General features: G+C 42.6%; 1 protein-coding gene across 5 annotated transcripts in view; it reads right to left on the reverse strand.

Moving 5' to 3' along the window:
- ift80 (intraflagellar transport 80 homolog (Chlamydomonas)) overlaps positions 1–18,408 on the reverse strand; it is a 189,248-nt gene that overhangs the window by 137,134 nt on the left and 33,706 nt on the right. For all 5 annotated transcript variants that reach the window (XM_069896778.1, XM_069896777.1, XM_069896779.1 and 2 more), the window contains exons 3-5: positions 7,080–7,295; positions 4,716–4,826; positions 2,394–2,462 (exon numbers count right to left, since the gene is read on the reverse strand). In XM_069896778.1, coding sequence (XP_069752879.1) covers positions 2,394–2,462; positions 4,716–4,826; positions 7,080–7,295 — 396 coding nt within the window. The remainder of the gene's footprint in view (positions 1–2,393; positions 2,463–4,715; positions 4,827–7,079; positions 7,296–18,408) is intronic.

Below are 18,408 nucleotides of genomic sequence, written 5' to 3' on the forward strand. Positions count from 1 at the left end.
AGTAAATTATAAAAGTCTATAGTTATATTTACTTATAATTAAATTATATAAACATATCTCGTTCATAGGTTAAACAAATAGACAAAAAAAATGGCAGTTAATATGGGTAAATGTGAGGTTATCTTCACTCTGGTCAGAAACAGAAAAGTTGAATATAATGGAAATAGAGCAGAATGAATACTAATGAACAGAGGGTCTGAGTGTCCTCCTGCACAATAGACGAAGTATGAGCTAGCAGGTACTGGATTACTATAATGCTACATGGAAACCTGGTCTTTCTTACAATAGACAGTGAAGTATTGCTACAACTTGCTACTGCAGAACATGGGTGGCATCACACCCATGTATAGTTTAGATCTCATTTTATGAAGAATATATCTGCATTGTTGCAGTTTAGAGAAGGCACTGACATTGATCCTCCAGATCACACATGTCAAACTCAGGCCCGTGGGCCAAATTTGGCCCGTGAGCCAAATTTGGCCCGTGATATAATTATATTTGGCCCGCAAGATCATATCAAATATGTATTAGAGCTGGCCCGCTGGCCGCCGCGCCAGTATAGCGCATGCACAGCTAATACTACAAATCCCAGAATGCTTTGCAAATGCATTAGCGCCGGCCCGTCAGCCCGCTAATCACCCCCACCTCCTCTCTTTACTTTCATTAGCATCTGCGACCTGTTACCCAACTCACGTGTAATAAACCCCTTACGAAAAATGGCCAAACCAAAGACAGAAAACAGGACCTTTCAAGACAGGTGGGAGGCAGACTATATGTTCATTATTTTAAAAGACAAACCTGTTTGTCATTGAAGCAAGGTGTTATTTTTTTTGACTTGTTGGCTTGTGAAAAAAACACATTTAAAAGGAGCTTAAAGGCTATAGAGAAATATTATTTATTGAATATTTTATTTCTCATTTGTTAATGCTTCTTCTGGAAAGAGTTTAATCAAAACTATTATTAAACATTTATTTTAATAAGAAAAAGTTTAACATTACATATGTTGAAAGAAGAGAAAACATGCAGATGTTGTTGAAAATTTTCAATAAATATTTAGTGTGGCCCACAACTTAGTCCAAGTTTTTAATTTTGGCCCTCTGTGAATTTGAGTTTGACACCCCTGCTCTAGATGAAGGCTTCATCTTATGAAGACTTATGAAATTTTGGTTCAGCTATTCTGTGCGTAATTATGGTTGCCTCATTACATGAAGTATGTGGAGGCTACGGAAGGGAACAGAAAAGATTAACCAGGATGCTGCCTGAGTTAGAAGGTAAGACCTAAGTGTAGAAGATGGAGAAACTTGCATTTTTTTTTCTGAAACATTGGAGTCTGAGGGGATAAAAGTTCATAAAATTATAACAGTAATATTTAGGTAGGCAGTCAGAATCCTTATCGCAAGGTAAAAATGTCAAACATGAGAGGATATGCAGGTATGGGAATGAGAAGTGAAGTGGAAATATTTTACACATAAGAGATGGCATATGTCTGGGGTGGATTGCCAGGTATAGTAGTGGAAATAGATAGTAGTATTTACAAGGCTTCTAGGCAGACATGCAGAGTATAGAGCATTATGCACAAATAACAGAGTTTTTGTTTAATTTGGTCACTAGGTTTGGCACCGTCACATGGGCTAAAGGGCATGTTCCTGTGCAGAACTGTTCTGTTGTCTACATGCTCCTGTTCTATTTCAAGAGAGATTTGTCACCTTAGGCTACAAATCTTTAGCATTTAGAATAATAAAAGATGATCTTTCTAAAACAAAGAAGATTTTGAAAGGGGATGATGAGAGGATGATTCCTTTTCATAGGGCAATCAAGAATTAGAAGGCATCTGAGTAAATGGGGATACGCATTTAAGACAAAGATAGGATGAATTTCTGCTGGTGAACTTTAGGAATTCCTTATTCCAGTGAGATGTGGAGGATGAATCAGTGAATATATTCAAAACCACGATGAGAGTTTTGGTTCATAAGTGAGTAAAGGTAGAAAAATGGAAATGAAACAAAATTATCATGATATTAAATAGCAAAGCAGGATCAGGAGCCTGGGCCTTCAACCAGTTTCCATTTCTTCTGCTCTTGGAGAAATATGCATCATTTAATAGATGACAATAAATTATCCGTTACAGAATATAACCTGTGAATTGCTGCTGCAGGAAGAATAAACAAGGAATGAAAGACCTGTGAAGTATGCCTTCATTCCTGTGATAAATAATGAGACATGGTATTTTTCAATAATAACACACTCACTTTGAAAGCAGTTTTTCAGTGTGTGTGTGGCGTGTGATGGATATCAATAGTGCACTTACTCCAATTTCTTGACTATTTTATATATACCACAAGGATTTTCCTCTCAAAATAAATCTAGAAGAATGCAACAATACAAAACCCTACCTTGTTGTACCATAGTTGATCGTAGCATTCCAGTTTTGGACCAAATTTTAATTTGCCCATCTTCACCAACTGGAGAATACAAACAATAAGATGTGAAATTTAACTATGAATACCTTTATTTCCTACTTACAAGTCTTGCAAGTTTCTTTATTATCTATCTGGAAGCATTCCCAGACTTGCCTTCCATTAAAGTAATAGACATGCAAAATACCATGTCTCATTACTTCAAGTCACCAGCTATCAGAATTGTTACGAAGGTTCAACATCAAGACTTCATTAATCTCCACCAGCGGTTAGGGATTCTTAGGGATAATCGCTCAAGCAAGATGAATTAAAATAGATGCACAAAAAAAAAATCAGGAATTGGAAACATGAAAATGGCTCCTAAGATGAGATTTAAAATTATCGAGAAGGAGAGAAAACTATAAGCCAGTCTGAAACAGACTAGTATGATTTTTAGATTTTTGCTCCAGATATTTCCTTGGTTTTAGCGAAACTAGCCAACCTTTTAATTTAGAAGCCAGCACTCATCCTAAATCCCCTCTACTCAAAATAAATGAAAAATACCCTTAAGTAGTACCATCCAGTTTTACTGGCAACCATTGAGCATTAGATTCTGGAATTTTACTAGGTAAATAGATATGTTGTGGTCTATTGAAATCCACAAGAACTACTGTGTGTTCAAACTGATTGAAATTTATTTGTACATAAATTGTACAATGAGATCTGACAGTACAGGTGACCACACCAGTTTGACCCAGTTACATTAGCATGATCCTCACTGATCCCAGTGTGAAAAGAACTTTTGAGCTTATGGATATGCCAACGGCAATCTTTTTCCCATTGACAAATATTATTATTCAATAATTTCAGAGATACGATAGATGAACCAAAACTAAATTAAACAAATTAAGATTATGGTTGATCATCCAATGGAAGTCATTGTGAAGTTTCAGAACAACTAGAAAAATATATTGCAGGTACTATAAATATGTATTATTTAAGACCATAGCTTTAAAAGCTCTCATGATGTGGCCTTCCATTTCAGAAAACGTGGCCCCTCTTTCCCGTTCCATGAGGATTGCTTCTTGCATGACTCCCTTGTCCACATCTCTCCCTACCAACCTCTCAATGAACCCTGTACTTTTCCTTGCAACCACAGGAGATGCAATACTTGCTTTGACACCTTCTCTGTCACCACCATTCAGGGACCTACACAGCTCATGCAGGCAAAGATTCGCATCCATTTCCTCCCACCTCATCTATAACATTTGGTGAACCCAATGTGGCCTCCTCCACATTGGTGCGACTAAACAGACCTGGAGACCATTTCTGAGCTCATTAGCCAATTCAAGCTTCTGGTTCCATACCTTTTTGACTGTCCTTCCCATTCTCACACAATCTATCCATCTTTGGCCTTTGTCACTGCCAGTGTGAGGCTCAATGCAAACTAGAAGAACAACATTTAATTTTCCATCTGGGGAATCAACAAATGCAATAGTATGAATACTGAATTTTCCAATTTAAAATACTGAATCCCCTCTCTCTTCTACCAAGCTAATTTCATTCTTCCCCAATGGCCCCCCATCTATTTTTGTCCCTTTCTCATCCACCCCTCCATCCATTCTCAACCCATTTCCTCTGGTTCCATCCACATTTCACCAACAGGATTCCAAACACTCCCTCCCTGTTTCAGTTCCATCATGTCCCATCCATCCTTCAACTCTCTTTATTTTTCATTATATAATTACTGTTACCTTGTCAGATTCCAGAATTAGTAGCCTTTGTCTCCACTTATCACCCCACTCAAGCCATCTCCAATTTCACCCTGGATGGCTCATCTTCCTTCATTGCTTATTTCTCCCTGACTGGTATCTGCCAATCAACAACCTGTTTCCCCATTTATCTGTTGTCTTCACCCACCCCTGGTTCATCAATCCCCTCCTGGTCCTGTCCAACCCCTCCAATCTTATCCTTATTATACTTCCTATCTCCCCTCTGCACTCTCAATCTTGATAAAAGTTCAGACCCACCAATGATGCTCGACCTGCTGAGTTACTCCAGCAGAATGAAGCAAAAATAAATTCTAAAATCTGCGGTCTCTTATGTATGTCTGACTTTGGAAGTACAACCTTATTGAGCCCTCTTGGAAATATCCTGATATGTAAATGCAGCATGTGATTTCTACAATAAGTATATTACTAAGGAAGCTTATTTCACTGAAATGCACTCTTGCTACCCATGGAACACGAGGATTTAAGGATGATATCAATTATTACAAATCCAAAAAGATTATATTAACTTTATACTTTTTCTAATCACCTGTTACCAAAGCAGTTCCCTCGTAGTTCCACCTCCCTGCCAATACAGCTCCACGGTGCGCTTCTACACTTTTTTCCACTCGTCCAGTCTTTGAGACTAAATGAAATTTGCCTTTGGAAAATGAAATAATTGATCAATACTTTAATTATCCAACTATTTATGCATATAGTAAAGTATAATCAGATTAGTTTATTTTTGATGTACATGCTTAAAGAAAAAAAATGACATCATCCACAGGGTCACATGATGCTTCATAATGTACTCTCTAATCCAGTCAGTTTCTCTCCTTGCATGAATTTTTATGAAAATTAAATACTATTTAAAATGTCCACCTTAATAACAACACTTCTCTGGATCATCACTCACTTTCTCTACAGCTTTTCTCATATATTGCTTTAAAAAAATACAAAAATCAAATTGCTGGAAGAGCTCAGTAGGTCAACCATCATCGGTGGGATTACATGGAGGAAGGAATTTTCAAGTTGAGACCCAACATCAGGCCCTCATGCATCTGGACAATTCTCCCCCACCTCACAATCATAGTTGTTGCTTGACCTGCTGAGTTCCTCCAGCAGTTTATTTGTTTTTGCCCCTGACTCCAAAATCTACAGTCTCTGTGTCACCAAGAAAAATGTATGCAGCTGTTCACAATTTGCAAGGATCCAGAGAAACTTCCCCAGATTTGGTCTATCTTGACCACAGTACTTATAGCCCACATTTTAAAAAAAAAATTAAGCAGATAACAACACATACTTAAAACTTAACTAGCTCAGAAAAGCAGCCTATTAACTAATAAGGTTGTGGCCTTTCTGAATAGTTGACTCTAACAACAACCATGTTCAGCTTTGTGAAATATTGATCTTCTGAACAAAGTTCTTAAATTTTTAAGTTAAAAATCCAACCAGATAAACACAGCACAGAACATAGAAAATCCTGTAAATTCATTATGATACTTGAGACCAATAATATGGATGAACTCAGAATTTTTTTTAGGGGTGAAAAAAAGTTTCAATTTACTTCAGCAAATACCATGTAAATCTGTTTACCTTTTGTGTTCTGAGCTTGAGTATATTTCAGAAAATGCCACTGTTCCATATTAACATAAAAAGCGTCTGTGACACTTATTCCTACTGTTTAGGCTCAGAAAAAAACAATCCCCATCTTCAATTTTAATGTTTCACATTTTTCCTGATTACTGACTCTAGTGTTATCTATTTAGCTCTTGTACTTCATTTTCAATTTACCATACCATAAAATTGACAATAACCAGCAATTTTATTAAATACAATAGTTTAATTTTAAGTTTGAACAAATTATTTTGTTGTAAATTATGAAACAAAAATATATTACATTTACATTGGGGCACACTAGATTAAAAACTTGTATGATATTGAAGCAACCCCAGCCTGAGAGAATTATAACATTTCCTGGTCACAAAGGCATTTTACAGTCAAAGTTTAAGCAGTCTTAGTCTAGTTGTTAGTGGTTATGGACCCTCAGTAAAATATTGGCACTAACTTTAATTTCAGAAACCAGAGCTGAGGCATAGGAAATAGAAAAATATTTAACTGGTTTACTTGAGGCTCATTTTCTCAAGTTAGTGCTAAGATATATTGTTTGCATGGAAATAAAATGGGATGTAATCTGCATCATGTCAAACAGTGTACTTTATGTAGCAAAGATAAAGATACATAACCAATGTTTCAGGCTTGAGCCTTTGTGTCGAGACAAGCAAAGAGAGCAGCAGTCAATTCTGTGCAGGTACCTCAGATCCTTGCAGAGGCCAAACTGAGAGCCCTGGAATCGGACGGAGCTGGAAGCCACAAGGCACAAAACAAAGGCAGAGGCGAGGAGTGAGGAAGACAAATTGGCTGCAGAAGCAATTCTGGGTGAGTACATGGGCATAGAGCTTGAGAGTAGCAGGGATTATAGATGGGGAGGATTTCGGAGTTTTGCAGTAGACAGAAGTAAAACATAAAAGTCTGCAGACACAGTGGTTGAAGTAAAAACAAATCTGAAGAAACTCAGCAGGTCAAGCCTGAAATGTTGGTTATGTGTCTTCATCTTTGCTATATGAAGTACATTGTTTGACCTGATTAATTGTGTTTTTACTTTAACCACAATGTCTGCAAACTATCATGTTTTACTTCTATTCATTGTGTTCTCCATGTAGGGTTTCATTTCTTGGACACTCAGAATGGAGATTATTTTATCCCTTGTATCAAAAAGGAAAAATAATGATTTACAATAAATAATAAAAGGTCTGCATTTTAAGTTTTCTTTGAAATTACTATTTGTTGCCAAAAGCAATGAATATTTGCCAGAGTCAAACAAAAATAACATTTAGCTTTTGACAAGTCTTACCATCAGTACTGGTGAGCACAAATATTTCTGCCTGGATCTGCTTCTTGCCGCCTGTCTTGGGGAACCAATGTAGATCTATCGGATAGATTTCTTCTGCAAGTCTTACTACTTGAACTGCTTCATTTGTTATCAGATTCCACTTCAGAATTTGGTGATCATCACTGGATGAAAATAACTCATCTGCTGTTGTCCATCCAACACAACTGACCAACTCCTTATGTGAGGTGAAATTAAAGAAAATACAAGAACAGACATTGACACCCATTACAAGCAGTACAAGTTTTATTATGAAAATATTGTGGTAGAGTTTATGGGCATGCCATTATTTTTTAAAAATGCAAGTTCCCACTTCCAGTACCCCACACAGTAAGATCGCATCAGGGATTTGACTTAAGTGCTGGCCACAGGCCACACTAACTGAAATCAACAGGCTTTGAAGTTGCTCTAATGCACCACCTAGTGGTGAATTCAAATACTGTCCTCCCCTTTCAGAACACATCTTCCTCAGTCCCCTCCTGGCCTCTACCTTCCATCACCTCCTAGCTTTTTACATTATTCTCATTTCTTCCTTTCTCCCTCACCTCCTTTCTTGCATTCTCCTATCAAGTGGCAACTTGTGCTCCTCCTCCCACCCTTTTAGTCTGGATTCTGCCTGGTTTCTTCCAAATCTTGCTGAAGGGTTTTCTGCCTGAAACAATGACTGTCCATTCATTGCCCTCCCTGGATGGTTCTTGGCCTGCTGAGTTCCTCCAGCATTTTGTGTGTGGACCATGGACCAGTCTGCCAGCTGACTGGTCTGATACATGGGTGACAGAATTATCTAAAATGAAACAAGATAGGGATTCTGAAAATCATCCTTATATATACACAATTTATTTTTATTTGTTTAACAATAAATTCTTCCATTTTCCTCATTACTGAATGCAGCATCACTTTTGATCACCTTCATAGTTCATCTTGATCATATCCTCTAATCCACCCACATGTATACATCTTGACAAAAAAGCTTTATGCTCTTTCACTTAAGAATGTTTAAGGTCATTTTAATAAATCCACTGGATCATTAATTATGCGCCAATTATGACTTAACAGTAACACGTTCGTGCCTTCCTGCATTCTTATTTAACATCTGCTGAACTGTTGGGGTACTCAGAAGAATTACCATTGGCACAATATCTCATACAACCACCTGGAGTTTCAAAGTACTGTTAATAATGAGTTACTCATTTTTTAAAAAAAAATTAGATATATCCATTTGAAAAGAGTACAACAATTTGTCCTTGATGCCAAAAGAACACCAAAACTGTGCTTTAAATTATATACAGCAGGAAAAAAATTCAATGATCCAGAAAAAAATCTTCCAAATATTCTCCTTAATGAAAGTAGCTTTTTTTCTTCTCTATCAGGACCTTCTTTGTTTTTATATTATTGGTTGAAAAATATTACCAGTTAAAACTTGTCAAACTTTTCCTGTTTCGTATTTCCTGTTGAAACTCCCCATCCCAGTCTTTCTGCCTCCCATAACCTTTTTTAAAAAGCCAATTGTTTGATCTCAAATCACTATTGTCTATGTCTATTGCATACTATTCTTGTATAATTGTTTTTGGTGCCACACTTATATTTTCCTCAATTTAAAAATAACAATAACTGAAGTTAAGATATCTGCAGAAAACCCAAAACTAATCTGAACCCAACTTGTAATTTGTGTTTATTGTAGAAAGGTGAATCAAATAATTTAATCAAAGTAAAATTTCAACTTTTCTCTCAAAATTTCCATGAAAATCTAAAATATTCATGACTATTATTTTTCATGGGCATACACTTGAATCTATATAGGTAGTACTCAGCTGTTGAATTTCATCATGAATACTGAAGGTAAAATTTTAAAAATCTTTAATTTTCAAGAGTGGTCCCTAATTTTTTTTTTAGCTGAATTTAATGGAGATTTGGCAAGAGAAGTTGAAGCAGATGTTAAAATCATCATGGAGGAGAAGTTATTTGGTGCAGAAGTTGAGGCAGGAAACAGTGAGGTAATCTTTTTGAGAAATGTGCTCTAGGGCTTGGGTGGATAGAATAGAATATGGATTTTACAGGAAAGATGAGAGGGACAGACAAACCATGGCGTGTTAATGAAATGCCACAGATAACTGCTGGCAGGATATTTAAGCACATTCATGGAGATGAGTTTTATGGGTTCGCTTAATCTACAGGAGGTAGGTGCATGCATGCCAATCTAAACCAAGAAATACACCACAGACCTCTGAGGTACATTTGTCTAATGAGGCTATCACGCTATCAGATCAGTCACTAAATCACTCCCACATGGTTGAGTGAAGATCGTTCATGAGAACAACTGTTCAATTTATGTCATTTTCTGATTTTATTTCCACAATTTTGTCCCTTTTTCATTTCCCTATAAGAACTTTGAAAAAAGTTTGTAGAGGTCTTTGGGAGTTTGGTTAACCAAATAATAAGGTTTGCAACATCACATTTAGGAACCAAATCTTTGAAAGCCAATGAGATTTGATTAGACAAGATCATGCCTTGCTAAAGCCATGCTTGCTGCTATGGCAACATAGCAGCAATTTACTAACTGTTGTACAGATTACCCATAAATTTGTTCCTTTTAAATTATTCTATAATTTTACTAGTCACTACTACAAAAGTAATGTCCAAATTAGATTTGCCATCTGTTTTTAATATGATTGAGATTTGTCAAACTCCACTAGATAACTAAAAAAGGTTTGCCAATATTGAGCTAACTCAACTCAGACTATGCATTAGGATAATGAAATAATAGTAATATGACAGTTTAATATTGGATTCACAGAGAATGAATTACATAGTTGTAATTTAAGTGAGGTGATCAGATGGCATCATTAACCAAAGAATGAGAACTTTACAATGCCATCTGAGCCCTCAGATTAGATTACAGCCATTAACTCCTTCCTTGGTATCATTTATTTTGTACGATTACATCTAAAATTCTAAGAAATGATTTATAGTTTACATGGAAGTTTCTTGCAAGTTTTGGAAGTCTTCCAGAGCAGAATGACACTGTTAAGTAATTGTATATTTCTTTCTACAAGCTTAAGTCTAAAAGTAACAATTCAATGAAACTACAAATAAAATGTCAAAATCCCATTCCAGCGCGTGTGCGCATGCACACCCACACACGCAGGTTCGAATACAGTGCTGTCTGTAAGGGGCTTTGTATGTTCTCCCTGTGACTGCAAAGGTTTCCTCTGGGTGCTCTACTTTCATCCCACCTTCCCACTTTCATCCAACCTTGCATGTTAACTCGTGTATTGGGTGGCACGTGCTCATGGGCCTGAAGGCCTGTTATTGTGCTGTATCTCTTTCTTTGGCTTGGCTTCGCGGACGAAGATTTATGGAGGGGGTAAAAAGTCCACGTCAGCTGCAGGCTCGTTTGTGGCTGACAAGTCCAATGCGGGACAGGCAGACATGATTGCAGCGGTTGCAAGGGAAAATTGGTTGGTTGGGGTTGGGTGTTGGGTTTTTCCTCCTTTGCCTTTTGTCAGTGAGGTGGGCTCTGCGGTCTTCTTCAAAGGAGGTTGCTGCCCGCCAAACTGTGAGGCTCCAAGATGCACGGTTTGAGGCGTTATCAGCCCACTGGCGGTGGTCAATGTGGCAGGCACCAAGAGATTTCTTTAGGCAGTCCTTGTACCTTTTCTTTGGTGCACCTCTGTCACGGTGGCCAGTGGAGAGCTCGCCATATAACACGATCTTGGGAAGGCGATGGTCCTCCATTCTGGAGACGTGACCCATCCAGCGAGCTGGATCTTCAGCAGCGTGGACTCGATGCTGTCGACCTCTGCCATCTCGAGTACTTCGACGTTAGGGGTGTAAGCGCTCCAATGGATGTTGAGGATGGAGCGGAGACAACGCTGTTGGAAGCGTTCTAGGAGCCGTAGGTGGTGCCGGTAGAGGACCCATGATTCGGAGCCGAACAGGAGTGTGGGTATGACAACGGCTCTGTATACGCTTATCTTTGTGAGGTTTTTCAGTTGGTTGTTTTTCCAGACTCTTTTGTGTAGTCTTCCAAAGGCGCTATTTGCCTTGGCGAGTCTGTTGTCTATCTCATTGTCGATCCTTGCATCTGATGAAATGGTGCAGCCGAGATAGGTAAACTGGTTGACCGTTTTGAGTTTTGTGTGCCCGATGGAGATGTGGGGGGGCTGGTAGTCATGGTGGGGAGCTGGCTGATGGAGGACCTCAGTTTTCTTCAGGTTGACTTCCAGGCCAAACATTTTGGCAGTTTCCGCAAAGCAGGACGTCAAGCGCTGAAGAGCTGGCTCTGAATGGGCAACTAAAGCGGCATCATCTGCAAAGAGTAGTTCACGGACAAGTTTCTCTTGTGTCTTGGTGTGAGCTTGCAGGCGCCTCAGATTGAAGAGACTGCCATCCGTGCGGTACCGGATGTAAACAGCGTCTTCATTGTTGGGGTCTTTCATGGCTTGGTTCAGCATCATGCTGAAGAAGATTGAAAAGAGGGTTGGTGCGAGAACACAGCCTTGCTTCACGCCATTGTTAATGGAGAAGGGTTCAGAGAGCTCATTGCTGTATCTGACCCGACCTTGTTGGTTTTCGTGCAGTTGGATAATCATGTTGAGGAACTTTGGGGGACATCCGATGCGCTCTAGTATTTGCCAAAGCCCTTTCCTGCTCACGGTGTCGAAGGCTTTGGTGAGGTCAACAAAGGTGATGTAGAGTCCTTTGTTTTGTTCTCTGCACTTTTCTTGGAGCTGTCTGAGGGCAAAGACCATGTCAGTGGTTCCTCTGTTTGCACGAAAGCCGCACTGTGATTCTGGGAGAATATTCTCGGCGACACTAGGTATTATTCTATTTAGTAGAATCCTAGCGAAGATTTTGCCTGCAATGGAGAGCAACGTGATTCCCCTGTAGTTTGAGCAGTCTGATTTCTCGCCTTTGTTTTTGTACAGGGTGATGATGGTGGCATCACGAAGATCCTGAGGCAGTTTACCTTGGTCCCAACAAAGCTTGAAAAACTCATGCAGTTTGGCATGCAGAGTTTTGCCGCCAGCCTTCCAGACTTCTGGGGGGATTCCATCCATACCTGCTGCTTTGCCACTTTTCAGTTGTTCGATTGCCTTATATGTCTCATCCAGGGTGGGAACCTCATCCAGCTCTAGCCTTAGGGGCTGTTGAGGGAGCTGGAGCAGGGTGGAATCTTGGACTGAGCGGTTGGCACTGAAAAGAGATTGGAAGTGTTCTGACCATTGGTTGAGGATGGAGATCTTGTCGCTGAGGAGGACTTTGCCGTCTGAGCTGCGCAGCGGCTTGGGTTAGGTCTTGGATAGGGTTCTCATCACCTCAGCTGCAGCTACGCAGATGTCCTGTTCTTCGGGAGACATGGAGATTTATTTTGTGTCATCCTATTCTTCTCATCGGTAGACGGCGGCGGCCCCGATACGGGCAGGAGCAAGGGGGAGACGGCGGCCCCGGCCTCGGTCGAGTGGGGCAGGCGAAGGCCCCGATCCGGGCAGAGTGGGAGGCGGCGGCCCCAATCCAGGCACAGGGTGAACTGCGGCGGCCTCGGCCCCGGTCCGGGCAGTATGGACCGACCTAGGAGGGGAGGCAGGCCCCTCCAGCCAGGGTAAGAAACCTGCATAGGAGAAGGCCACTCCGATATAAAACCTACGACCCAAGGACCTCGCTGCCACGTCCCAGCTTGCTTGGCCACGGCACACGAACCATGGGTGTAAAGGGTGGGGCCAGTACTGCGCGCACTGCACTCCACCTAAAAGCTCCTTTGCGCAGGCCCGAGGACAGGTCCACGTCCTCCCCCTCCACGTCCTCCCCCTCCACGTCCTCCCCCTCCACGTCCTCCCCCTCCACGTCCTCCCCCTCCACGTCCTCCCCCTCCACGTCCTCCCCCTCCACGTCCTCCCCCTCCACGTCCTCCCCCTCCACGTCCTCCCCCTCCACGTCCTCCCCCTCCACGTCCTCCCCCTCCACGTCCTCCCCCTCCACGTCCTCCCCCTCCACGTCCTCCCCCTCCACGTCCTCCCCCTCCACGTCCTCCCCCTCCACGTCCTCCCCCTCCACGTCCTCCCCCTCCACGTCCTCCCCCTCCACGTCCTCCCCCTCCACGTCCTCCCCCTCCACGTCCTCCCCCTCCACGTCCTCCCCCTCCACGTCCTCCCCCTCCACGTCCTCCCCCTCCACGTCCTCCCCCTCCACGTCCTCCCCCTCCACGTCCTCCCCCTCCACGTCCTCCCCCTCCACGTCCTCCCCCTCCACGTCCTCCCCCTCCACGTCCTCCCCCTCCACGTCCTCCCCCTCCACGTCCTCCCCCTCCACGTCCTCCCCCTCCACGTCCTCCCCCTCCACGTCCTCCCCCTCCACGTCCTCCCCCTCCACGTCCTCCCCCTCCACGTCCTCCCCCTCCACGTCCTCCCCCTCCACGTCCTCCCCCTCCACGTCCTCCCCCTCCACGTCCTCCCCCTCCACGTCCTCCCCCTCCACGTCCTCCCCCTCCACGTCCTCCCCCTCCACGTCCTCCCCCTCCACGTCCTCCCCCTCCACGTCCTCCCCCTCCACGTCCTCCCCCTCCACGTCCTCCCCCTCCACGTCCTCCCCCTCCACGTCCTCCCCCTCCACGTCCTCCCCCTCCACGTCCTCCCCCTCCACGTCCTCCCCCTCCACGTCCTCCCCCTCCACGTCCTCCCCCTCCACGTCCTCCCCCTCCACGTCCTCCCCCTCAAAAGATGCTCACAAACTCAAGCTAGCATGCTGGAACATCAGAACCATGCTAGACAAGGCTGACAGCCACCGACCTGAATGTCGGTCTGCCCTCATTGCACATGAACTCCTCAGACTTGGCATCGACATAGCCGCTCTCAGTGAAGTCCGCCTGGCAGATGTAGGCAGCCTCCAAGAACGCGGCGCGGGCTACACACTCTACTGGTCTGGCAAGCCTTCGGATGAACGACGCCTATCTGGTGTAGGCTTCATGGTCAAGAGCTTCATTGCCTCCAAACTCGAAAACCTTCCGACAGGCCTCTCGGACCGAATCATGTCCATGCGACTCCCACTTCAAAACAAGCGTCACATCACCCTCATCAGTGTCTATGCTCCAACCCTCCAGGCAGAACCAGCAGAAAAGAACAAGTTCTACACCGACCTGCGCAACCTCATCCAACGTACCCCTACAGCCGACAAGGTTGTCATCCTGGGCGACTTCAACGCTCGTGTCGGCAAAGACTCAGAAACCTGGCCAGGAATCCTGGGCAAGCATGGCGTCGGCAAGTGCAACGACAATGGGCGCCTCCTGTTGGAGCTCTGCGCAGAACAGCGACTTGTCATTACAAACACCCTTTTTCAGCAGAGGGACAGCCTTAAGACCACCTGGATGCATCCCCGATCCAAACACTGGCACCTCCTGGACTACATCCTGGTGCGAGAAAGTGACAAACAAGATGTGCTCCACACCAGGGTCATGCCTAGCGCGGAATGCCACACTGACCACCGGCTGGTTCGCTGCAAGCTCAACCTTCACTTCAAGCCAAAGCCCAGGAACAATAAAGCCCCCAGAAAGAGGTTCAATGTTGGAAACCTGCAGTCAGACGAAGCGAGAGGAAACTTCCAGGCAAACCTCAAAGCAAAGCTCGACGATGCAACCCGCCTCACGGACCCGTCCCCTGAAACCCTCTGGGATCAGTTGAAGACTACCATACTGCAATCCACTGAAGAGGTACTGGGCTTCTCCTCCAGGAAAAACAAGGACTGGTTTGACGAAAACAGCCAGGAAATCCAGGAGCTGCTGGTAAAGAAGCGAGCTGCCCACCAGGCTCACCTTACAAAGCCGTCCTGGCCAGAAAAGAAAAAAGCCTTCCGTCGCGCATGCAGCCATCTTCAGCGCAAACTCCGGGAGATCCAAAATGAGTGGTGGACTAGCCTCGCCAAACGAACCCAGCTCAGCGCGGACATTGGCGACTTCAGGGGTTTCTACGAGGCTCTAAAGGCTGTGTACGGCCCCTCACCCCAAGTCCAAAGCCCACTGCGCTGTATCTCTAAATTAAAATGAAATTGCAATGACAAACTGGAAGTGTTGAAAAATCAAGTAAAATTTGATCATTTTAAACATGACCCGCAGATTTTCTCTTTAACCAAGCAGCACAACGCATTATTTTTTAAAAAAGCAACACATTTGATCCACGTTTACTGAAATCATAACTGAACATGAAATAGCACTACTTCAAACCCCTATTACATTTTTCCTTTGAGTTTAATTTCCTACTCTATTTTTAATTGCAACCAAGAATCAATATACATGACTTCTTCTAGTCCTCTATTAAATCTCCTCTTCAAATACCTGTACACAGGCAACACAGCATGTTCTTCCCTAGTAGGAAGCTTTAACATGCCATCAAGAACCGATGCCAAGCACCGTGAACCTTAGCAAAATATCCCACACCCTACCTTTCATGCTATTAACATGATCCTCTTTGTTATTCTCCATCTGAGATCTACTTTTCTGCACAAGAATAGACCTCATTGATAACCTGAAATCCAACTTTAAATGTCAATCCTCTTCTACTGAAACATATAATAATACTTTTGGGAACTTGTGCTGGTAAACTTGGAGCTTCCCATTTCTTCTGGGCACATTGGCAATTGCTTCCAATTCGAGCAGCTGAGATAACCAATTGGAATTGGGGTCTATACTCTTCAAAGGCAATCTCACAACCTGGAGTTATCAAATTGAAGTATCACCACCTAAAAGTCTCAACATTTGACAACTATATTCAATGAAAGAGACTATTCTTCATGGTATAATACAATCCCATTAAATCACCTCCCTAACCATCAGTCTTTATCATCATCGTAGCACTTTTTGAAGACATCACTGACATAAAAAGAACATATTAATATTCAGATGCACCCCAATATCTTCATTACGATTCTCTGGTGTTAGATGAACTGCAAATTCCTCCTGTTAAACATTAAACTAGTAAAGGTATAGACAACAGACTCGCCAAGGCAAATAGCACCTTTGGAAGACTACACAAAAGAGTCTGGAAAAACAACCAACTGAAAAACCTCACAAAGATTAGCGTATACAGAGCCGTTGTCATACCCACACTCCTGTTCGGCTCCGAATCATGGGTCCTCTACCGGCATCACCTACGGCTCCTAGAACGCTTCCACCAGCATTGTCTCCGCTCCATCCTCAACATTCATTGGAGCGACTTCATCACCAACATCGAAGTACTCGAGATGGCAGAGCCCAACAGCATCGAGTCCACGCTGCTGAAGATCCAGCTGCGCTGGGTGGGTCACGTCTCCAGAATGGAGGACCATCGCCTTCCCAAGATCGTGTTATATGGCGAGCTCTCCACTGGCCACCGTGACAGAGGTGCACCAAAGAAGAGGTATAAGGACTGACTAAAGAAATCTCTTGGTGCCTGCCACATTGACCACCGCCAGTGCACTGATATCGCCTCAAACCGTACATCTTGGCGCCTCACAGTTCAGCGGGCAGCAACCTCCTTTGAAGAAGACCGCAGAGCCCACCTCACTGACAAAAGACAAAGGAGGAAAAACCCAACACCCAACCCCAACCAACCAATTTTCCCCTGCAACCGTGTCTGCCTGTCCCACATCGGACTTGTCAGCCACAAACGAACCTGCAGCTGACGTGGACATTTACCCCCTCCATAAATCTTCGTCCACGAAGCCAAGCCAAAGAAAGAAAAAGAAAGGTATAAATATGTATGCACACAGATTTCAACATGCATGTTGAAAGTAATCCTTGGTTGCTTGTTATTCAAGCAGTATAGCCTCAATGCCGTATTGTAAGCACCCGCATTCCTCAATCCCTGAATCGCTGAATTCACCATTCTTTGAAAGTCCCTGGAGCATTCTTCATTCCGAAGGGCATCACATTGTACTTGTACAGCCCAGATGAGGCCGCGAATGTCAAAACCTCTCTTCCTCTTTCTGTTAAAAAGGCACACACCAACACCCCTTTAACAAATCTATTTAAATAAAGAATTTAGCCCCTCCCACTTTGTCATTACAGTCTATTCTTGGAATTGGATAGGCATCCACTTTCATCACCTTTCTATAATCCATACAAAACCCAACGATGCCATCTGCCTTGGGTACCAACACACACGGTGAAGTACAATCTAAAGTTGACTTTCGGATTATATCATTCTTTTAACACGTAGTCAAGTTCCTGATCCATTAAACTACACTTTTCTATGTGCATCTGATAGGGATGCTGCTTCATCAAATGGTGGAACTAACCTAATTTCTCTACTAGACATAAACCACACCCCACCCCCCCCCCCCCCCACCCAGGACCAGGTGATGGATCTTGTGGCACTACTTTTCTTCTTTCTCTTCCTTCTTTCTCCATTCTACGCTTTTCTAACTCATATCTAGCCTAGTCTCACCTTCCATTTCAAATTGCTTTTGTCTCTCAGCTGCTTCAATTTCTAATATCTTCCTTTCCATTTTTAGGTCTAACTTCTTTTGTCTCTTGGCTGCCTCCAATTCTAATCTCTTCTGGTTCTCAGCTGCCTCCAATTAATCTCTTTAATTCCAACTGTGTTTTCTCAGAGGTTTTACTCTTGGGAAAGTGCTCTAACATTTCTTTGCCAAATTTTCCTTCTTCTATATAGTATTTTGCAATTTTCCTCCACCTTTTTCATTTGAGGTTTCATTGAGGCAATTTCTAATTTTTGACCAACAGTCATCAATTCGTGCTTTCTAGCTCTTCGCAATTCTTCCAGAGAGGGTGACTCCATAACTTTTTTTTATATCCATTGATGCTGATTTTTTTCCCCCACACATACTTTATTAGCTTGCAAAAGGAATTTAACCAATCACTGAAATTTAATCCATTACTAAGCTCCAAATTCTATGCTCTTTCTGTAGCACATCTACAAATAAGCTTCCAAAATTTGGTTAAATATCCCAGATGACAAGCCCCCACTTTATCTTATGCCTCACCAGCAGCAATTGAAAGACGCATAAACAGATGGGTTAAGTTTAACTCAAAATTTATTAATAATTGTCAATAATATCTCAATAAAACTCAACTCCAAAACATAAGCCTTTATGGCAATATATACTAACAATGCATATTTATAGTGCGTATGTGTAAATAATACTCAGATCATTACAGTCTAACAAATGCCCCAAATTAAACTCCCAAAACAAAACCCAAGTCAGTCTCGTCAAGTCAGTCAGTCAGTCAAAAGAACAGTCTGCAGAATTTGGTCTCAAGCCTTTAATGTCTTAGTTCAGTTGTGCACAGGTGTTTGAATTGAAT

The sequence above is a fragment of the Narcine bancroftii genome, chromosome 9 (genome assembly GCF_036971445.1).
Source record: "Narcine bancroftii isolate sNarBan1 chromosome 9, sNarBan1.hap1, whole genome shotgun sequence".
Taxonomy (NCBI): domain Eukaryota; kingdom Metazoa; phylum Chordata; class Chondrichthyes; order Torpediniformes; family Narcinidae; genus Narcine; species Narcine bancroftii.